Here is a 24,092-nt window from a genome sequence, read left to right on the forward strand (position 1 = left end):
AGTTCTCAGTCCATCCCAGTCCCACAGTGAGACGGAGTGGTGATCCTGCTGTGTGTTTCACTACCCTCTAGTGGCCGACAGGAGTCATTACCAGCTGGCCGGCTGGCTACTTAGTATTATGTCTTTCATGTGTATATATAAAAGGGATTACAAGAGTTTTGTTTGTATGCATTTTCTGGAGTGACGTTATCTTTAAGATAACAGATAAGGCCTGGAAACTTTTTTTGTGGCCCCTGATTTCCTGCTTTATTGAGAATGTTTTGATTTCTGCCTGATGCGTGAAAACATCCTCATCCACTAGAGTGTCATCTGTCTAAGGTGTGGTATGTCACGTCACTGCAGACTACACTTCACTCCGCTGCTCGCAGACTCTGCAGGCTACAGAACAGATCAGGAGCTCAAACACACACACAAACACACACACAGTCTCTGTCCCTTTGGTGACGAAAGTGCCCCGTTTGCTGTAAATGTACAAAGCTTCTCAATTCTCCTTTCTGCCTTGACACGTTATGACATGTCTTCTGTCTGCCTGTCTGTGTGTCTCTGTCTGCCTGTCAGCCTGTCTGTTTTTGTCTGCCTGTCTGTCTGCCTGACTGTAAACCAAAATCGGAGTTACAGGAGAAATGTCTCTCTGTCCTCTTTAGTGCTTTGTGGGTATATTTACCAGTAATGTCTTTCTCTGTAGTGCTTTGTGGGTATATTACCAGTAATATCTTCTGTAGTGCTTTGTGGGTATATTACCAGTAATAGCCTTCTCTGTAGTGCTTTGTGTGTATATTTACCAGTAATGTCCTTCTCTGTAGTGCTTTGTGGGTATATTTACCAGTAATGTCCTTCTCTGTAGTGCTTTGTGGGTATATTACCAGTAATGTCCTTCTCTGTAGTGCTTTGTTGGTATATTTACCAGTAATGTCCTTCTCTGTAGTGCTTTGTGGGTATATTACCAGTAATATCTTCTGTAGTGCTTTGTGGGTATATTACCAGTAATATCCTTCTCTATAGTGCTTTGTGGGTATATTTACAAGTAATGTCCTTTTCTGTAGTGCTTTGTGGGTATATTTACCAGTAATGTCCCTCTCTGTAGTGCTTTGTGGGTATATTTACCAGTAATGTCCCTCTCTGTAGTGCTTTGTGGGTATATTACCAGTAATGTCCTTCTCTGTAGTGCTTTGTGTGTATATTTACCAGTAATGTCCTTCTCTGTAGTGCTTTGTGTGTATATTTACCAGTAATGTCCTTCTCTGTAGTGCTTTGTGGGTATATTTACCAGTAATGTCCTTCTCTGTAGTGCTTTGTGTGTATATTTACCAGTAATGTCCTTCTCTGTAGTGCTTTGTGGGTATATTTACCAGTAATGTCCTTCTCTGTAGTGCTTTGTGTGTATATTTACCAGTAATGTCCTTCTCTGTAGTGCTTTGTGTGTATATTTACCAGTAATGTCCTTCTCTGTAGTGCTTTGTGGGTATATTTACCAGTAATGTCCCTCTCTGTAGTGCTTTGTGTGTATATTTACCAGTAATGTCCTTCTCTGTAGTGCTTTGTGTGTATATTTACCAGTAATGTCCTTCTCTGTAGTGCTTTGTGGGTATATTTACCAGTAATGTCCCTCTCTGTAGTGCTTTGTGTGTATATTTACCAGTAATGTCCTTCTCTGTAGTGCTTTGTGTGTATATTTACCAGTAATGTCCTTCTCTGTAGTGCTTTGTGTGTATATTTACCAGTAATGTCCTTCTCTGTAGTGCTTTGTGTGTATATTTACCAGTAATGTCCTTCTCTGTAGTGCTTTGTGGGTATATTACCAGTAATGTCCTTCTCTGTAGTGCTTTGTGTGTATATTTACCAGTAATGTCCTTCTCTGTAGTGCTTTGTGGGTATATTACCAGTAATGTCCTTCTCTGTAGTGCTTTGTGTGTATATTTACCAGTAATGTCCTTCTCTGTAGTGCTTTGTGTGTATATTTACCAGTAATGTCCTTCTCTGTAGTGCTTTGTGTGTATATTTACCAGTAATGTCCTTCTCTGTAGTGCTTTGTGTGTATATTTACCAGTAATGTCCTTCTCTGTAGTGCTTTGTGTGTATATTTACCAGTAATGTGTATTGTTTTATTGCAGGAGCTGGTGGAGGCGGTATGTCCCGGGCAGGAGGACTGTTGACAGTGTGCTGCCATAGCTAGGCTCCCCTACCTGTGTTTAGAGCCGTGCCTCCAGACACACAGAGAGACAGACGCGCAGACACACAGAGAGACAGACAGACACACAGAGACACAGACAGACATGGCTCTGACGGACAAACACAAAGTCAAGAGACAGAGACTGGACCGGATCTGTGAAGGTAAGGAAATAATGTGTTTCCCTCAGGATCTCACTCTTACTATTATTGGCTCTAGAATCTATTATCTCCAATTCCTCAATCAGCGTACTATGATGACCTATTGATCATTAGCAAGTTTGCCCTGGTGTAGTCCTACGCTGGAACACTGTTTATGTCAGCTATTCAGACTTTTTCCCCTGCTAAAACAGTCTGATCTTTGTAGGAAAATCTTCAGAAAGTTAGCCAATAATTTGTTTCAATTATGAAATCTGAAAGTATTTCCATTCATAAAGTGAAATCAATTATTTAATCTTGTTTTATGTAACAGGGCTTAATTCTAGTGAATTTGCGGTTTACTAAATACAGAATTGTAATAATTATTCTAATAATCTTCTGGGTCCCTGAACATCCATTCGGAAGAAATTTGGCCCAGGGCTGAATCTGGTCCCCTAATCTAAAACATGTATCTGTTTATTTACATTAGATTACTTTTCTGACATTGTCTGTAGCTCTGCTTTACTATTACCCAATGTCATTAGGAGGAGTAGGAGGGAGAAGCAGCATAGAGGAGAGAAAGGACAGGAGAGAAAGAGGAGAGAGAAAAGAGAGGAAAGAGTTGGGGTGGAGTGTTTTGGTGTTTTGTTAGTGGTGTTTGGTATTTTGGGGTTTTGTTAGTGGGGTTTTGTCATTTTGTAAAAGTGATTCACTTCTTCCTGACTGGGAGACCATTACGTAACTGAGGGGGCGTTTACCCCAAGCCCAAGTAAGGATAATCATGGTTACCCTGCTGCAGAAGTGTTTGGAAATATGCCTCACCACTTTGAGTCAGATTATGTAAAAGGGTGCTACGTATATATTTTTAATCAATGAAATGTCTTGCACGGTTAACAATCTGGTTTATTTCACAACTAATCTATTATTTTTTTTATTTTTTACAACTTTACACTAATATTTTGGGATGCAAATCTACACTAATATTTTGGGATGCAATTGTGCGTGAGTGGAGAAAACAGAAGGAAAGTCTGATTTAATGCATGCCCGTTTCTGAGCACATTCTCCCTTTTAAAAAGAGGCCAGGGAGGTTGAAATATACAGGAATGAAGGGAGAGAGGAAGAGCGAGGGAGGAAGATGGAGAAGGAGAACTGAGCAACATGCTAATCTGGGTCAGACAGTCTGCTAGCCATGGGCTTTTTATTGTGTTTAAACGAGAGCACTGCACTCTCTGTGTGTGTGTGTGTGTGTGTGTGTGTGTGTGTGTGTGTGTGTGTGTACTTTTGATATGTGTTCAGCCCGTAAGCCTCTGAATCAGACCATGTCGGTTGTAAGATTGGTTTGTAGTTAGAATCAGTTACAGATAAGAAGAGAGCTGCTTGAATGCCCTGGTTCATGTAAACACACAACTGCTTTATATCACACACCTGGTTCCTAAAAACACACTGCTGCTTTGTATCACACACCTGTTCATATAAACACACAGCTGCTTTGTATCACACACCTGTTCATATAAACACACAGCTGCTTTATATCACACATCTGGTTTATGTAAACACACAACTGCTTTATATCACACACCTGGTTCCTAAAAACACACTGCTGCTTTGTATCACACACCTGTTCATATAAACACACAGCTGCTTTATACCACACACCTGTTCATATAAACACACAGCTGCTTTATATCACACATCTGGTTTATGTAAACACACAACTGCTTTATATCACACACCTGGTTCCTAAAAACACACTGCTGCTTTGTATCACACACCTGCTTCATATAAACACACAGCTGCTTTATACCACACACCTGCTTCATATAAACACACAGCTGCTTTATACCACACACCTGTTCATATAAACACACAGCTGCTTTCACACCTGTTCATATAAACACACGGCTGCTTTATATCACACACAGCTGCTTTATATCACACATCTGCTTCATATCACACACTTGCTTCATATAATCTCACAGCGGCTCTAAAAATTATAATCCCCCTTGGACTTTTCCACATTTTATTGTATTACAAAATCAAATAAAAATGAAGAATTTTTATGCCATTGGTTAGAACATAACTAGTCCCTGTCAAAGTGAAAAATAAAATTCACAAATTATTTACAGGGACAAAAAGTTAAATGATTAATGCTCTTTAATATTTGGTAGAGGCACCCTATGACTGGGCCACCCAAGGATGTTGACCTTTTTGTAAAAAGGTAATTGTTCCCCATAGCATGATGCTGCCACCACCATCCATAGCCCTTGGTGTTGAGGCCCAATTTCAAACATACTTTTTAGAGCCACTGTAAAAACAAAATACTGGTTTATATTAACTCACAGCTGGCTTATAACACACACATCTGGTTTATATATAACACACACCTGGTTTATATAACACACATCCGGCTAATATTAGACACACACCTGGTTTATATAACACACACATCTGGATTATTCTTGTAATGCTGTTCATCGTTGATCTATTGGTAATTGACATTAAACGTCACAGAGAAGTCGAAATGGACGAACCCTGGGATATATTCAAACAGCTGGAATAATAGCGTCTCAAAACATGTGTTATTAATGAGCGCTCATTTGAGGCTGAAAGCTGAGTCATTTGAGTGTGTGTAACAGGTGTACCAGCAGCAAGTGTTGCTGTTTGGGAAGCAGCCAAGTGGCAGATAGACAGATAGAAGGACAGACGTATATGCTAACAGAGAGGCAGGCAGACTCTTAAATCAGTAGATTGGCTCTCAGATGAACCATTGTGATGATGATGGCGTAGGAAGAATAAACAGAAGCCATGTTGTGATTTGTTTGGCTGGCCAGTCACTGGTAAAGTGTTCCTTTAGATTGTGTGGTGAAGCTTGATAAGGCTGCCATGGCAATGGTTGCTTTGTGAGAGGAGAAAAAGCACACAAACACACACACACACACACACACCCGTATACATACAGTGCATTCCATAAGTATTTGGACAGTTACGCAAGTGTGTAGTTAGAATTACTTGTGCTATGATTGACCTTCTGTCAGCTGTCTCTTGCATGACCTAAAGATGCGCTAACTCACCTGGACAAAAACCAGCCAAGCAGCCAATTGTCCAATTACTGTTGGTCCCCTAAAACAAAGTGGCTGCAGTTCCTACACGGTTCACGTTTTGGGGATGACAGTCTGCACTTTGACCTCTTGGTCATTTCAGATCCAGTGTGCTGTATTACAGAAGTAAAGTGACAAAACCTTTGTCACAAATAGGTCTGGACAACACTGTACACACATACAGTACATACATACGTACTGTACATACTGTACATGCATACAGCAACAGTCAAAAGTTTGGAAACACCCATTCAAGGTTATTTATTAAGAAAAATACTATTTTCCACATTGTAGAACAATAGTGAAGAAATAAAAACTATGAAATAACACATGGAATCATATAGCAACCAAAAGTGTTAAACAGATATAATTTAGATTCTTCATATAATAGTAGCCATCCTTTGCCTTGATGACAGCCTTGCACACTCTGCACTCTCTCAACCAGCTTCATGAGGTGGTAACCTGGAACGCTTTTCCAGTAATCTTGATGGACTTCCCAAACATGCAGAGCCCTTGTTGCAGCTTTTCCTTCACCACTCAATCACCCTCCTTTCTGGTCAGATAGCCCTTACAGAGCCTGGAGGTGTGTTTTGGGTTATTGCCCAGTTGAAAATCTAACAACGCTCCCACTAATGCAAACCAGATAGAATGGTGTTTCACTGCAGAATGCTGTGGTAGCCATGATGGTTGAGTGTGCCTTGAATTCTAAATAAATAATAATAATATATATATATATATATATATATATATATATATTTAAAAAAAAATGTATGAGTAGGTGTGTCCAAACTTTTGACTGGTACTGTATGTACACTACATCCATGCACACACACGTAAACACATACATGCATACACACACACACACACACACACACACACACACACACACACACACACACACACACACACACACACACACACACACACACACACACACACACACACACACACACACACACACACACAATTACTCAGAGAACTAAAGTGAGATGAATTCAATCAATTATTTCTCGCCTGTCATCCTCTTTTTCTTGCCAGCCTGTCATTGTCTTCCTCTGTAACGTCTGCTCCCGCCAAGACAGTGTTTTCCAGTCGGACTAAGTGTTGCTGAAGCTTGGGTCATTGTTTCCATCATACTCTTGGCATAAAATGTATTCTTCCTTAATTAATTTTATCTCTGTTCCAGGCGTCATTTTGTAAGTTGGATTTAGACTGAGGTTTAGGGTTTCGGAATGGGGAAGGTACGATTGTTCTAATGTAGAAGACATTTCCTGGAATGCTTTCTGTCATAATGAACGTAAATGAACATTCCTGATTGGACGAATCCATGTTTTCTGAACAGCACCCAATCATGGCTTTACGTCAAGACAGCACAAGGATCTAACTTGCAATCAGACATTCTCTGCGTCCCTGTAGTCTTGGTCAAAGCTAGTTCACTATAAACTAGTTTGGTTTAAAGGCAATTTGGTGCCATTTGTGACAAAACCCTGATGTAAAATGTTAATTTAAACATTGCTTTGCTTGTCTACGGAAACCCTACGGCTTGATGACATGGCTGATTAAGGCATTAAACTGAGTGATATGTACTTAGCGTAATGTGTCCTGCTGCTGTTAGAAGTTGGAGGGCTATGAAAACCGTTTTATCAAGAGTTGTTAGTTAGTCGAAGCAAAGCTACCGCAGGGAACACTCCATTTTAATTATTCGCTGTGAGGCAAACACACTTGTTTTCTCTCTTGCCGCTTCTCTGGCTTTCTCCCACCATCCCTCCCTGATGGTTTGTGGGTACATTCAACTCATAAACCCTGATGCACATCTGTCTGGATAGGGTTGAGGAAGTGACGCAGAGGATGGTGGGGATCTAAGGTTCTGGAGGATGGCCTGGGGCTAAGATCCTGGAGGATGGCCTGGGGCTAAGATCCTGGAGGATGGCCTGGGGCTAAGATCCTGGAGGATGGCCTGGGTGCTAAGATTCTGGAGGATGGCCTGGGTGCTAAGATTCTGGAGGATGGCCTGGGGGCTAAGGTCCTGGAGGATGGCATGGGCCTAAGATTCTGGAGGATGGCCTGGGTGCTAAGATTCTGGAGGATGGCCTGGGGGCTAAGATTCTGGAGGATGGCCTGGGGGCTAAGATTCTGGAGGATGGCCTGGGGGCTAAGGTCCTGGAGGATGGCCTGGGGGCTAAGGTCCTGGAGGATGGCCTGGGGGCTAAGGTCCTGGAGGATGGCCTGGGGGCTAAGGTCCTGAAATATGGTAGGATGTTAGGGTTAACCCTTCTTCCTCTTGCCCTCTTCATTCTTCATAATGTAGAAAAGGAAAGTCCTGCAGGCTTGTTAGAACTTTAATATACTGTACAATCGCAGTAATTGACTGGAATTTTCAAGTTGCCCCAGTCGTTCTCCTAATTTATTAAGTCCCCATGAAAATTTTATGGCTGAACAGTTTCTCACAGTCTCTCAATGCTATGAGGTTCTTTCCAGGGCTAGCCCATATCCTCCCACCCTCTCTTTGTTTTTCTCTGCCTGTTTCTTTTTCTTTCCATCTTTCTCTCCTTCTCTCTGTGTCCTTCCATTCCAGGTGTGTCTTGTCCCCTAGAAAGATTGCTTTGGGAGGTCTGATGGGTGCTGGGTGTTTGTATTACACTTTACCTAGAAGTCTTCTGTTTAACACATTGCCCAGAGGTTTTCTGTTTTACACATTACCCAGAGGTTTTCTGTTTTAAATGTTAAACAGTGGTTTTCTGTTTTATACATTACCAGATGTTTTCTGTTTAACACATTACCAATCCAGCTTGATTGAAGGAGTGCTGCCTTATGGCAGGTTCTCCCATCTCTGCTGAGAAAGTCTAAAGCTCTGTTACTATGGCCATTGGGTCCTTGTCACCTCCATAACCAAGGCCACTCTTGCCTGGTTATTTAGTTTAGCCAGATGGGCAAGTCAAGTTAGAGTCTTGGTGATTCAAAACCTCTACCATTTCACAATGATGGAGCCTACTGGGCTCCAGGGAAATTTCAGTGCTTAGCATTTTTTTATAACCTACCCCAGAATTGTGCCATGACACAATGCTATCTTGAAGGTCTAAGGACAGTTCCTGGGACTTCAAGGCTTGGTTTTTGCTCTGACATGCACTTTGCAAATGTGGGACCTTATTTAGACTGGTGTGTGCTTCTCTAAATCATATCCAATTACTTGAATTTGCAATAGATGGACTCCAGTCAAGTTCTACAGACATCTCATGATCAAAGGACACAGAGTGCATCTGAGCTCAATTTGGAGTGTCATGGCACAGGGTTTAAATACTACTGTACATGAGATATTACTGTTTTTGGTTTTCAATATATTGGCACCATATTCCAAAAACATTTTTTTTTTCACTTTGTCCTTATGGAGCATTGTGCGTAGATTTGCAAAATACTTAATCAATTACCAAGTAAGTCCATAATGCAACACAATGTTGAGAAAGTAACTACAAAAAACATGCCTCTGTATGCCTTGGTGTGTATGAGTGTGGGCTATTAGAGAAATACTTAAATGGTACACACACACACACACACACACACACACACACACACACACACACACAATGTTCCTATTACACATCTGAACAACTACAACAATCCACTGAAGCCAACTCCCATCCCATCTCCTTTTCCTCACCCTCAACTTTTCCACACCCCTCCTGTCCTCCCCTCTCTTTAACCCACTATGCTTTCCTGGCCTTCCCCTCTCCCCTTCACCATTCCAGTTCCCCCTCTCTTCGCCCCACTACACTCTCCTCCTCACCCACCTCTCCATCCTGTCTTTGAAGTACAACCACTTAGCTACAGCTGATGACATTTGTGTATGTATGTTAGTGTTAATTTAAGACGGCCGGGTTGTCTTGTTTACGCTGTTGTGGTCTACGCGGGATGCGGGTTTGTTTCCCCCCTCAACAGGGAGTGTAGATGAGAGCCTACTCAGGATAACGTATTACCGGTCTAAAATATATCTCTACTCTTTGTTTGCCTTCCTTTCGTCCCTCTCTCCACCATTGCTCAATTTCTCTCTTGCTCTGTGGTCCTCTGTCTTCCCTAACTAAACATAAGAGGCAGTGTTCTGAGTATGGAAGCAGCATCTGCTCATCTCAGATAGCCTAAATCCACTGAACAGCGCGATCTGTCCACCCTTTCCTGTCAGAGCTTCAACTGCCTGTTGGCAGGCTAGTCTGTAACGTCAACTGTGTGTCCTGTCTATCCTATAATGAATCAAGACAGTGAGTATATTATTGCAGTTTTCCCCCACAGCACTGTATCGATACGCCAATAATTGTTTATTATTCATGCCGAATGTGGGTTGATTTTGACATTTGCAGGTCGAGTCTATTCAGCCACACTGGTAGGTGGTCACGAAGAGGGCTCCAAACATTGTGTTTCACTCACAATTTTGTGACACATACTCAAGTAGGACTATATGCAAGTTGTGATATAGCTCAAGATAAAAATCTACCAATGTCGTTTTCAAAGTATTTTTGACGTTTAGCTAGCTGTAACAACTGTACTGTGGACTACCGCCGTTTGTCCTGGAGACCGGCGTTGAAATATAAATTTCGCAGCGCAAAATAGCCGTTTAGCTGCAAATCTCCTGAAGCGAGTGTTTAAAAACAATTTCTCAGTGTCAGTTTGACTGTAAAAAATACTGCTTGCTAAGACGTAAACTCACCGACTGTAGTCAGATTCAAGCTAGCTTCTCTCATAGACGCGAGTTCTGTTGTCACCGTTACCACATTAACCTCCTTTCAGCGGCAGTTGAAAATGTCTGATCTGTGATATTTTGGCTTAGACTGGGGTCACGGGATTTGTTTGGAAAATGAGCAGCAATATATCACGTTACTTTTTATTAGAAATACTTACATTATTTTGCAAACATCTCACAGCATATGTATTTTTGTGTTTCACGGTGTAAGATCTTTTATTTGTGTAAGTTGTGTAAGCTATTTGTTCAATAGCTGCATCTAAACCGCGCTGGAGTACGTTTTCTAAGTAGACCATGAGCTGCCCTCAGATGGATTCAATTAAGTCATCATAATGTTCATCTGCACGAATACGTTTTCAATGAAAGTCGTTGATTAAATGAGGTCTAGTCAGTTTCTGCTATTTTTATCCTTATGGCTATGTAAATTCGTTAAGAAAAATATGTACAAATTATAAAAGCAAATAATAATGCAATATTTCACAATATCGAATCTCAATACTGAGTACATCACAAAACATAAAGAATTGCAATATTATCGTTGACCATTATCGTACCAGGTTAATTTGCCCCATCATTGTTTAATTGTTTGTGCTGGGGTAATGGGGGCTGTCCAGTAGAGGGCGCTGTTTGGTTGGAGTGTGTGATTTGTACATGGCTCAGGCTCTATCAGTTGATCTTATCATTGATCTGTCTCCATATTCTTGTGTGTGTGTGTGTATGTGTGTGTGTGTGTGTGTGTGTGTTTGTGTGTTACTATGAGAAGGTCATGACCTTTTTTGTGACTTCTCTCTCCCTCTGGACTCGACATTCTCATGTCACGAGATTGTGACATAACAGTTGGTGTTACAAGAGGTCTGTTCTTATACAGCTGGCTTTGCTGGCCATAGGCAGTTTCATATGACTGAGGTATTTGATGGTATTAGCTTAGGGTAAAGATATTTAAGTGAGATGAAGATATCTGAGTGAGATGAAGTCATATAGTACCGGAACAAGCAGGAACATTTTTTCCTAACCCTGGACCTCACTATGCCTCACTATGCAACTGACCTTTTGTACTAGGAGCATGTGTGTTCAGCCTAATTTTAAGAACGTCAGTCCCCTATAAAGCCTTGTTGTACTGTATTATATATTTAGCACACCACTACTGTACTATGAGTGGAGCATTTATGAGTAACTTGGGCTTTGATTTTCTTTTTAGCACTTAACACAATCAGTGCTTTTGAGTGCCAGTAAAAACGTTCTGGTTGAGAAAGACGTGCTATAAGAAGGATGCATGTCCCGACCTTCAACTCTCCCAAATCTGCTGTGGCGTTGTTGTGACAAGACAATGCCATAATCATGAATTTGGCACTAAATGATGACAAACTAAATTATACCGTTTTGTGTCCAAAACAATGCAACAAACAGCAATCGAGGTATCTTATTTGAGGACTGGTTCTTTTATCTGTAGGTGTACATACACTTTAATTTTGGTCTTCACTAGCAACAATTTTGCATGGTTAGCATTTAGGGTTGTTTCTGCAGCATAAATGAGTTCATTCACCAGAAGGTTTTTTTGTTGTACCAGTTAAGAAAATATGTTTTAAATGCACCAATTAATATTTTAATCGTGTTTCCAACAAACAGAATAGCCTAACTACTGTGTATTTTCAGACCAGATTTACTCCACTGCCTATGGACTATACCATACCATAGCCTGTATGGTAGCCTGTATCCTGTTCTATTCACAGGACGCCCCAGCTCAGATCCCTGCTTCGAACTGTTTGGTACATGGGCCGCTACTCCCCCTTTTGCTGCCTCTGAAATGGCAATCCGGTTGCTCTCCATAATCTTCTTTTGTGGGGTCAGTCTGGCGAACAACTCATTCAGACACAGGGTTTGTTTGAAGCAATCGTTTATTTGCTGAACAGTGAGCTGATGCCTGGCCGTTAAAAGGGAAAGTTCAAACGCTATTTGAGGCTTTGCCTTGAACTGAAGTTGGACTGTTTGTCAGTATAGCGGTTCATGCGATGTCACAGGAGGCGGTAGAGAATTAAGCAGGTTTTATTTGAACTCTAATCCTTTGTGGCGTTGCGGTGCCGTGGCCGGCTACTGCCAAACAAACGGATCAACCCCATTGGATTACCCTGACCCCTCCTCCACGTGCATTCTGTTCTAGCTTCGTCCCTATCGCATGCCTTCACCCCAATCTTTACCCACAATCCTGTATGGTGGCGCCGGCCTAGCGCAGACATGTTTCCTGGAGTAGAATGAAATATAGTAGCAGGCCTCTTAAGGTGGGTTTGTGTGTTTGTGTGTGTGCGTCTGTGTGTGTGTTTGTGCAAAATTGGGTGCATGATATGTGTGTGTTTACAAAATAAGTATGTGTGTCATGGTTTTATGTGTGTGTGTGGGTCTGTGCAGGTTCTACTATCCTAGCTGGCATAGAGAATCCCTGCAAGAAGACTAATACAAGTAAAATTTGACTGGGTCAAAAAAGCCGTTTTTGGTTCAGGTTCGAATTTGGATTAGGGGTTACTATTAAGCTTAGAATCAGGGTTACATTTAGGCATTAAGGGTCAGATATAGAGTTAGGATAAGTTTAGGCATAACGGTTAGGTTATTGAGTTTACGGTCATGGCTAGGGTTAAGGGATTAGGTCAAATTGTTATATTAACGGTACAAAATTGCCGGTCCTCCCCTTGATAGTAAAATGTATGTTTCTTTGCATTTGTGTGTGTGTGTTTGTGTGTGTTTGTTTGTGCGTTTGGCTCCTGGCATTCTAATGTTTCCAGGTTTAAATAATTTAGCAGTGGCCTGCTATGCGCGAGCTATATGATAGCACACCCTTGATGGGAGAACAGTCACCCTCCCGTCCAGCTGGAGCCCAGCTGGAGCAGGTAGAAAGAATACCTTTTAACTTCACGCTTCATCTCCCCCCCTTCCCTCCGTCCCTCCCTTTTGCTCCTGTTGATGGAGGGAATGTAACCCGAGGCGTGAAAGCAAACACCCGGGTGCTTTTTCTGACCCTGTCTTAAAAGCAGATCCGATTTTTGCTGGCCTCTCTTTCGATGCCTGTGTCCGGCGAACAGTCGTGTTTTGGTCTCTCTCAGGGTTGGAGCGGTCCAGGAACCAGATGGACACCTGAAGAATATTTCAGGGGCGCGGGGGAACACCAGACTCCCTGGGGTCACCAAGACGCTTCCAGGATTGCGGGGCGCAGGAATTCGGTGGCGCTGGTAGGGGGCGAGGGCGGCGTGTGGTACGAGCTGCCTCCTGAGTTGCGGCCTCCTCTTGCAGACTATGTTCCTCAGAAGGACGAAGCCCCTTACGTCTACCAACTCTACCCGGACAGACCGGGGCTAGCACTCCCAAACACCCTGGAGAGGAAGAACTCCGTGCCTGAGCTGAGTAGCCTGTATTTCCGGGAGATGATGGCTGCCAGGGCCTCTTCTGTGGCCCCTCCAGCTCAGCGGGATTTCTATCAGCTGCAGCCCAGCAACACCTCCGCCACAAGGCCCTTATCTCCTCGTCCACCTGAAGGCGTGTCCTCCTTATATCGGAACAGCCCGCAGCAGCATCATCCCCTGCTTAACAGATCAGCATCAACGGGGCATTATGGGATGTCGGTACCGGTGGGTGGAGGGGCGTGCCTAAGAGGCGGGGTTTCTGCTTCTGTGTGGGATCGGGGACAAGCCAGGTCCGCCCCGCCCGCCCCCGCTCCGACCCCTGCCCCTCCCCCGCCCCCTCCCCCTCTCCCTCCCCCGCCGCCCCCTCCCCCACCTCCCCCTCCTGCTCATGGTGAGCTGAGCCGGTTGTACCGAGAAGGCAAGATAATCCCAGACTGCCAGCAGGGCGTCGGTGTCGGCAGAGCTCCATCTCCTGCTTGCTACGGGGTTCAACCCCCGCTTCCTTTTTACGCTGCGTCTCAGTCTCTCTCCTCTCATCTCCACCCACTCCTCCACGGTGACATCTACAGTCACCCACTGGGGCCGTGTGTCGCGGCTGGACAGGCTTCAGCGGCCACTAGTCTGGTGGTAGAGCCGGCTACCCGGCAACACATGGACGGATCCCTCCAGCGCTACGGGGCCGTGCCATCTCAGAGGCTTCCCTACGACCCGGCATACGACCCCAGCTACGGGATGATCCCGGCAGGGGGCCTGGCCCAGCAACACCCCGGCGCAGGAATGAGCATGGACCCCAAGAGGGTGGTGGACCCAGGGTTCCTCACATTCCTCCGAGCCGAGGGTCTGACGGAAAGCACCATCAGCTTACTGCTCCAGCAGGGCTTCGACTCCCCCTCCATGCTAGCGGTCATGGAGGACCACGACGTCCGCTCGGTTGCGCAGAACCTGGGCCAGGCCCGGGCGCTGTCCAGTGTGGTGCTCCACTGCAAGCAGCAGCCCGGGGAGTCGGCCCAGGCCGCCCAGCAGCGCATCAGGGCCCGCTCTAACAGCTTCAGCCACGGCAACAGCCTGTACATGCAAGGCTTAACCCAGGGGCTGGCCAGCATGACCGTGGACCCCGGCATGTTGCACCAGCAGTCCCCCGCCGCCATGCAGACCTTCAGCCCCAGGATGGGGGAGTTCCTTGGCAGGAGGCCGAGCAGTGCGCCCTCCCAGCACCTCCTGGAGACGACCACGTACGGTGCGCCCCGGGGCAGCTTCTCTGGGAGTCCTGTTACTGGGTACGGTAACGCGGCGACCCCGGCCCGGCCTCTCTCCATGTACAACGCCCACACCGGCATCGCCATGTCCGCCCAGCAGCACCAGCAGCCCCCGGCGCCCAACACCCCGGGAGGGGCGGCCCCCAAAACCTTCTCCGGCTCCTACTCCCCCATGGAGCTGATGAAGCGGGCCCCCAACCTGCCCCCGCTGTCCCCGGCGTTAGTCCAGAGCCCGCTGCACTCCCCCCAGCTGCTGAGGAAGGGGGCGGCCCTGACGGGGGAGAACCCCGGAGCCTTGCCCGTGACGTCCACCTCCATGCAGACTCTGAACAACGGCAGGACGGCCGGACGCCGGACCGGACCGCCCGTCATCGTTTCCACCATGGTCGCCTCGCCCGACACAAGTAACCAGACTCCTGCGTCCTCTCTGTCCCTCCCTCCGACTCCCTCCCGTTTCCTCACCACAGTTTGGTTTATCTCTGGTTCTTACTCTGACATGTTTTCCTATCTCTTCCTTAGCTGGCTCCTTGTTGACTCGGTTTAGACGGGAGTGTTTGTCCATTGGGCTTATCTGTGTGTCCTTCTAATGTTTCAGCATCATTGATAACCATAGCCACGACATTTACATTTTATAACGAAAACCATTTCAAATGGATTTTCTGGGAATCGTGTGGGTTTGTGTGTGTGTGTGTGTGTCTTTGCGCCCATGTGAGTGTGTGATATATCTGACAGGTATAAGCAGCTTAACTAAATGGTCTGGTTTTAAATGGTGACCCTGTTTATGCATGAATTATCACCACCTGGTGAGGCATGTGGATCTGTGTTCTCCCCCCCGATCTTCTCTCAAACACTAACCTGTTGCTGACTTTAGAATGGTACTAGATCCTTATGATGTACATATTGGGGAACGTTCCTCTCAGAGGTAGCCATCCTGTAGGTGTGAGTAATTAATGCTGTTTTTTTGTTTACCATTAGTAACCAGTAGTAACCAGTAGTTACCAATAGTGACCGGTCTGGTTCTGGTTTCCGGTACCGGGTTAACGTGCGTGTTGATGGTTAAACTGTGCTTTTGGAGGAATTATTTAGAAGTCTGAAACCTTAGGTGAAGTGAGTGACAAAGCAAAGAGAACTCTTAACATCGCATCTGAGTTACATGGAAGATGAGTTGAGCTTTTTTTCAGGAATTTTTCAGTATTTCTGTTATAAATCATTTAGTTGAGTTTAACTAGTGTTCTTGAATGTACCATTAAAATGAGTTTAACTATTGTTCAGGAATACACCAGTAAGATGAGTTTAACTATTGTTCAGGAATACACCAGTAAGATGAGTTTAACTATTGTTCAGGAATACACCAGTAAGATGAGTTTAACTATTGTTCAGGAATACACCAGTAAGATGAGTTTAACTATTGTTCAGGAATACACCAGTAAGATGAGTTTAACTATTGTTCAGGAATACACCAGTAAGTATTTTTATTGGAACAAAGACCTAACTTTTATTTAGTAACAGAATTACCAGATGCACGCCACCCACCTGGAATGCTTTCCTGTTTCAGGATTAGCTGATTAATATTGTAAATAAAGACACTAGGTCAACATTGCAATGGCAGGTGTGAAGTAATCCTGGCCTGAGTGTGTTTGAGAGAGAGTCACTTGCTGTTTTACAGCTGGCCTCCCTAATCAGGACCTCAGTATTCTGCAGTGCTGGCCTCCCTAATCAGGACCTCAGTATTCTGCAGTGCTGGCCTCCCTAATTAGGACCTCAGTATTCTGCAGTACTGGCCTCCCTAATCAGGACCTCAGTATTCTGCAGTGCTGGCCTCCCTAATCAGGACCTCAGTATTCTGCAGTGCTGGCCTCCCTAATCAGGTCCGTTTGTATCCAGCCATCCTATTATTGTAATTGGATGTGTTGGTGTCTCATGAATTTGATTGTAATCTCTAGCTAGCTTCTGTTTTTCAGACAACCGAGCTACATACACAGAGTAAAGGAGACAAATTCATACACAAAGGCTCTCAATATAGGCAAGGATTAGTGGCTAGCAGTTGGTTTTATTGGAAAATTCCTCAGTCTTAACCCCCCCTGCCCATCCAACAACCCATTCCTGAGAAGTAGCGAAAAATGTATCTTATTATAGCCTACCTGGCTCAAACTGAAAAGTAATTTAAAGTAAGTCTTTCACTCTTTCATTCAGCGTACTGCTTTTCTGTTTCTCAGTGTCTGACGCAATGTCTTCCACAATATGTCTCCATATATTCAAGCACTTGTTCTCTGTGTGTGTGTGTGTGTGTGTGTGTGTGTGTGTGGACGTGGTTTGGAGGGTAGTTGTTATCCCCTTGGCACTTGGGTTCTGGTTTGAGTGCCTGCTTAGAAATTCTCACGAATCAATTTACATGGAGATCGGGTTGCTCCCACGTAAAGCAAAATTGTAAAGGATTTTTCTTTTGAAGATTATGTGAAATTGATGCTGTCAAGTGCTTCCTATGTGCTTGTGTTACAGCATATCTCTGTTGTTATGGCACTCGACTCAAATGTAAAGTAGTTGCGGTCTTGACATTGTTGTTAGGGAGGTTTTAGGCTACAAGTCATGTAACTTTGATGTCTCAACATTTCTCTGTGGATATGTTGACCGTCATACAAGGTCAGTAACAGATTTATTTTGTAAAGTGACCATCAGAACAAATTCTCCCATTCCGCTAACTGTTGTTACTAGGATGCTTGAATCCCCTTTTCAACAAGTTGGTGAGTATTTGAGAAGGATTAGATCCTTTAATAACCTCTTACCAGTGGTTTAGCTGCAAATCCCATTGGCCATTCTCCCTGGCCTCTGCAAAGATTCTGTCTGTGTCTGTGACTCTTTCTCTGTTTCCCTCTTTGACTCTTTCTGAATCTCTGTTTCTCTTTCTGTTCATAACCATTTTTGATTAACTGTCTCCCTTTCTCTCTGTGACTCTTTCTGCCTCTGATGCTCTGCCTCTTTCTCTCGTGACTCTTTCTGTCTCTGATACTTTGACTCTTTCCCTCACTTTCTCTCTGTGACTTTCTCTGTGAATTACATTTCAGCTTTAATGGCATGGGAAACATTTGTTGCCTTTGGGTCAAAGCTATCATATATTACTAAAGTGAAAACAAAACTAAAATAAATGAGTCTGTAATTCTAAGTATGTTACACATGTTTAAAAAAAGAATAAAGGCATTTTGGATGTTATATTATAAGCTGTGTACAGTGATGTAAAAATTGGCAAATAGTTACAAGTGAGAATAATAAGGGAAAGTTAATTAAGATTAATATTAGTTAGGTTCACAATGTTGTTCGTAGTCCACTGTTTCCCTTTTCTCACGGCATTGGATCACAAATCTTGCTGCTGCAACTGCACTTTGTAGTATTTCGCCTGTTTTCAGGTTTATCCGTTTTAAATTATTTGTGGGTCTGTATAATCTGAAGGAAATATGTCTCTCTAATGTGGTCATGAATTTGACAGGTCAGAAAGCGTTTCCTCCTCTTTTTGTGAAAAGTGTGTATATCACTTGTCTTCTGTCGAGACCCAGGTTTGCCTATGGCGGCTAATTCCTGTTGAGCGGCCAAGTTCATTGAGTCTTTACATAGTCAAGATTTGATTCCATTTTGGGTATTCTGCCACTGTGTACTCTCTGTTGAGAGCAAGGTAGCCTTCCAATTAGCTCTGTTTCTGTTTTCTCTTGGTTCGGTTGGATCCAAATGGGTTTATGTCCTGCGTGGCTTTCCTGGGGCTCTGACGCTCTCTCTGACTCACTCTGACTCTCTCTCTCTGACTCACTCTGACTCTCTCTGACTCTCTCTCTGTCTCTGACTCTCTGACTCTCTCTGACTCACTCTGACTCTCTCTGACTCACTCTGACTCACTCTCTCTGACTCTCTCTCTGTCTCTGACTCACTCTGACTCTCTCTGACTCTCTCTGTCTCTGACTCGGCTGGTGGCTGTTTTATCCCCCTACAAGTTAAACAACCGTTGCCGCAGCAAAACCATGCGATTTGCATACCGCATGGCTGGCATTTGTTGCCTCAGTAATTCCTTCTGATAATGGACGGCGGCAGCTCTCGCCTCGACAACCATCTTAAAAAAAAAAAGCAAACATAGTCCTTAATTGCGTGTTGCTAGGCGACACCAGGGTTTGCCGGTAATCAGAGAGAGATTATCTTGTATGTTTAAAGGATGGGGATAATGTTGGGGAGAGAAACCTGAGGCAGCGTTCCAAATTAAACCCTAGTCCCTGCGTGAAGCGCAGTGCACTACATCCAGGATCCTGGTGAAAAGTAGTGCACTACATAGGGAATAGGGTGGCATTTGAGGCACCCGAGCGTAGCCATAAAGGGAAGTGGTGTGGAGTGGCAGGTGGAAAATGGTCTGAAGATATGCACTGTTGTGTACTTGTTTTTGTTGAAGGAGACACTTTCAGTTTGTCATAAGCTGGGGGGGGCTTGACATATTGACAATATGTATCTTTTTTTAAATAGCAAAGTGTTTGTACCATTTCATTTTCTTCCTACATCTTGCCCTCTTTCCCTCGCTGTCTTTCTCGCTCTCTTTCTCTTCTTCTCTTTTCCTCATTCTCTTTCTCTTGCTCTGAGCAGTTTAGAGGCAGTCTCGGGGGATGGATTTATTTTCTGACTGATGACAGGTAGTCATATGCTGGTGAAGTACAGTCCTCTTATTAATTGTATGAAATAGCTTTATGTTTAAACGTGCATGCTGATGAGCATGTGATATCTTATATCTTTCCTTTCGTGCTATGACCCATGTAGTTTAGTTTTGCAATACATACACTACAGTTCAGAAGTTTGGGGTCACTTAGAAATGTCCTTGTTTTTGAAAGGAAATGATAAACTTGGATTAGCAAACACAATGTGACATTGCAACACAGGAGTGATGGTTGCTGATAATGGGCCTCTGTGCACCTATGTAGATATTCCACTGAAAATCTGCCGTTTCCTGCTACAATGATCATTTACAACATTAACAATTTCTGATCTGTACATCTGATCAACTTTATTTTATTTTAATGGACCAAAAATGGGGTTTCTCTTCCACACCAAGGAAATGTGTAAGTGACCTGAAACTTTTGAACGGTAGTGTACATATCCAAAATATTTTTCCTAATTATTGTACAGAATTACGATCTTTATCTTTTAACAATATAACATTAACGTGCAGCTCCATAATAGCTTTGGTGTTCAGACGAGGGAATGTGGGAGGGCCTTGCCTGTCGCCTCGTCAGGCCGCGTGTTGGTTGGCTAAAGCCGTAAGTAGCATCTAATAATGACATTAAGTGTTCAAGTGCCGGCTATTTAGCCACAGTTCCTTTCCTGTCACGCTCATCATTGGTCATGGAGTTGTCTGTCAACGCGGTCGCTCAGAGCAGCGCAGGTCAGTACAGCGCGAGGAAGACCAGGCTGGGTCACATGAAGCGGCCTGCTGGCCGGCTGGCTCTAGGACTTTAGCCCTATAGAAGGATGACGTGCCTGGGTGGTGTCTTGTGGTGGGGCTGGCCATGTCTGGGTGGAGTCGTGTGTTGGATTAGCTAGGTGGATTTGGTGTTGGGTGTCAGTGCATGTGGCCTGAGGATTATCCGCTCGTCACCATAGGACATCTTCACGTGTACCGTTAATTCTGGAGGTTCAACAAGCAGGGATTTGTCTAATTGGTTGATTGTCTGATTGGCTGTTTGACTGGGGTGTGTGGTGTCAGGGGTGGAGCCTGCATTGAGAGGAGTAGGAATGGATGATGGGTGAATCCCGTCGAGATGGATCGTTACATATATGCTGTAGTTGTAGTTTTAGTATGGGAAACTACTGAGGGCTTCCACCATTTTAATATAGTCACTTGGATGGGATTCTAACGCCATTGGCTGATCTGTCCCCCAATCAGTGTGTACATCTGTATCTGCATGTGTGTCTGTTAAATCATCACTCCACTGGAACGTCTGTTGTAGTTGTAGTATCACTCCACTGGAATGTCTGTTGTAGTTGTACTATCACTCCACTGAAACGTCTGTTGTTGTATCACTCCACTGGGACGTTTCTTGTAGTGTCACTCCACTGGAACGTCTTTTGTAGTTGTAGTATCACTCCACTGGAACGTCTGTTGTAGTTGTAGTATCACTCCACTGGGACGTCTGTTGTAGTATCACTCCACTGGGACGTCTGTTGTACTATCACTCCACTGGGATGTCTGTTGTAGTGTCACTCCACTGGAACATCTGTTGTAGTTGTAGTATCACTCCACTGGGACATCTGTTGTAGTGTCACTCCACTGGAACATCTGTTGTAGTTGTAGTATCACTCCACTGGAACATCTGTTGTAGTTGTAGTATCACTCCACTGGGACATCTGTTGTAGTGTCACTCCACTGGGACGTCTGTTGTAGTGTCACTCCACTGGGACGTTTGTTGTAATGTCACTCCACTGGGATGTCTGTTGTGGTTGTAGTGTCACTCCACTGGGACGTCTGTTGTGGTTGTAGTGTCACTCCACTGGGACATCTGTTGTAGTATCATTCCACTGGGACGTTTGTTGTAGTGTCACTCCACTGGGACGTCTGTTGTGGTTGTAGTGTCACTCCACTGGGACGTCTGTTGTGGTTGTAGTGTCACTCCACTGGGACGTCTGTTGTGGTTGTAGTGTCACTCCACTGGGACTTCTGTTGTGGTTGTAGTGTCACTCCACTGGTATGTCTGTGGTGGTTGTAGTATCACTCCACTGGGACGTCTGTTGTAGTGTCACTCCACTGGGACGTCTGTTGTAGTATCACTCCACTGGGATGTCTGTTGTAGTGTCACTCCACTGGAACATCTGTTGTAGTTGTAGTATCACTCCACTGGGACATCTGTTGTAGTATCACTCCACTGGGACATCTGTTGTAGTGTCACTCCACTGGGACGTTTGTTGTAATGTCACTCCACTGGGATGTCTGTTGTGGTTGTAGTGTCACTCCACTGGGACGTCTGTTGTGGTTGTAATGTCACTCCACTGGGACGTCTGTTGTAGTATCACTCCACTGGGAAGTTTGTTGTAGTATCACTCCACTGGAACATCTTTTGTAGTTGTAGTATCGCTCCACTGGAACATCTTTTGTGGTATTACTCCACTGGGACGTCTGTTGTGGTTGTAGTGTCACTCCACTGGGACGTCTGTTGTGGTTGTAGTGTCACTCCACTGGGACGTCTGTTGTGGTTGTAGTGTCACTCCACTGGGACGTCTGTTGTGGTTGTAGTGTCACTCCACTGGGACGTCTGTTGTGGTTGTAGTGTCACTCCACTGGGACGTCTGTTGTGGTTGTAGTGTCACTCCACTGGTATGTCTGTGGTGGTTGTAGTATCACTCCACTGGGATGTCTGTTGTAGTGTCACTCCACTGGAACATCTGTTGTAGTTGTAGTATCACTCCACTGGGACGTCTGTTGTAGTGTCACTCCACTGGGACGTTTGTTGTAGTGTCACTCCACTGGGACGTTTGTTGTAATGTCACTCCACTGGGATGTCTGTTGTGGTTGTAGTGTCACTCCACTGGGACGTCTGTTGTGGTTGTAGTGTCACTCCACTGGGACGTCTGTTATGGTTGTAGTGTCACTCCACTGGGACGTCTGTTGTAGTATCACTCCACTGGGACGTCTGTTGTAGTATCACTCCACTGGGATGTCTTCTGTAGTATTACTCCACTGGGACGTCTGTTATAGTGTCACTCCACTGGGATGTCTTCTGTAGTATTACTCCACTGGGACGTCTGTTATAGTGTCACTCCACTGGGATGTCTTCTGTAGTATTACTCCACTGGGACGTCTGTTGTAGTATCACTCCACTGGGACGTCTGTTGTAGTATCACTCCACTGGGATGTCTTCTGTAGTATTACTCCACTGGGACGTCTGTTGTAGTGTCACTCTACTCCTCTTCACCGTTCTGGTTCTGGCTCATATTGTCAGTTAACATTACAGATGAAGAAGTGAGGGTGGTTGGCTTGGCTGAGGCCACTCCCAGCCCATATTGTAGGATGAAAGTAGGGTACTACAGAGGGAATAGCTGGGGTATTGGGGATGCAACCTTCCTGAAAGCCATATTATTAATCTGTCTCATTATTTATCTTTCTCTTGGTTTTTTGTGGGTTGTTTACAAATATTATGGGAGAAATAATTTTTTCAACAATATTTTCCTCTGAAAAACATCTCACAGTTTGTATTTACAATTCATTATTAGTGCACTTAGAAAGAGGTACACACACACACACACACACACACAGTCACGCATGAAATAAAGAAGCAACAGATCATTGACGTTTGTGCATCTTACATTTAATGGTCATCATGTTAACAAATGGATGATCATTATCAAATTGAACAGCGTTTTTATAGTAATATGGGATTGGTCAACTTTGACATTAAAGCTATGTTCCGAAAGTAACATAGTGAGTGTTAAGCTAACAGGTGCTGCCTGGCTGCAAAACAAACTTCACGCGCACAAATTACCCCCAACATTGATGTACCAAACTTTCATTAATGAACAACGCAACGATGCATTGGAGATTAACGATTTCTCCTTTCAAAACTAAAATGAGCTCTCTAAAGAAGCAGGCAAAGACCCCGTAGTTTTAAGTTGAACTTTCGTTGACCTCTTCCTCCTCAGTTTTAAAAACTCTTCAGGCGCTCCCGCGTCACAGTCTTGTCAGGCTGTCGTGTGATGTGACTTTGTCTCTGCACATTCTGAAGTGCGATGTGACTTTGTCTCTGCACATTCTGAAGCAAACGGTTATTTTACCTGTTCCATGTAAAGTGTTCCCGTTCTTTAGGCGTACATGACATGTCTCTGCCGTCTTTCACATATTTTATAACCAAGGTTAGCAGTGAGTTATTGCACTCCAAGCTCAAGCTATATTATTGTTTCTTTTAAATGCAATCTACAACACCTAATTTGTTTCAATACCATGAAACAAAATGGGCTTAATGGGAACATTAGTGTTTGCATTAAAGACAGAATAACACATTCTATGACTAAGATATTTTTTAATGAAATGTATGCATGATAAATGTATACTGAAATCTATGACACTATTCAAAGTTTATATTGACCATGATGAAAATGATTTGTTTATATTCATTTAGTTTTGCTCGGGAGAGATTATCTTTATGCCCACTTGAAATAAAAGTGCTGTTTCCCCCAAAAAGGTTTAATTCAACAGTGAGATAAGGCCAAATATATTGGAAAAGTTTAGTTATTTTTGCTTGACATCTTGCATGTTGTTTAAGTACATTTAGCTATATAGCTACTTGTTTTGGCTGTGACATGGTGG

At 44.0% G+C, this 24,092-nt stretch overlaps 1 protein-coding gene across 5 annotated transcripts in view; it reads left to right on the plus strand.

Annotated features, from left to right (window-relative positions):
- The window catches only part of LOC105009368 (C-terminal-binding protein 2), a 96,614-nt gene that overhangs the window by 43,162 nt on the left and 29,360 nt on the right, over positions 1–24,092 (plus strand). The window contains exon 2 of one of the 5 annotated variants that reach the window (XM_034292611.1): positions 2,112–2,331. In XM_034292611.1, the coding sequence (XP_034148502.1) occupies positions 2,274–2,331 (58 nt within the window). In that variant the 5' untranslated portion in view covers positions 2,112–2,273. Of the gene's footprint in view, positions 1–2,111; positions 2,332–12,347; positions 12,408–14,182; positions 15,181–15,697; positions 15,716–20,112; positions 20,181–24,092 lie in introns of those variants that run through there. The other 4 variants (XM_034292613.1, XM_034292610.1, XM_034292614.1 and 1 more) reach the window with 4 other exon arrangements.

This window comes from Esox lucius, chromosome 6 (genome assembly GCF_011004845.1).
Source record: "Esox lucius isolate fEsoLuc1 chromosome 6, fEsoLuc1.pri, whole genome shotgun sequence".
Taxonomy (NCBI): domain Eukaryota; kingdom Metazoa; phylum Chordata; class Actinopteri; order Esociformes; family Esocidae; genus Esox; species Esox lucius.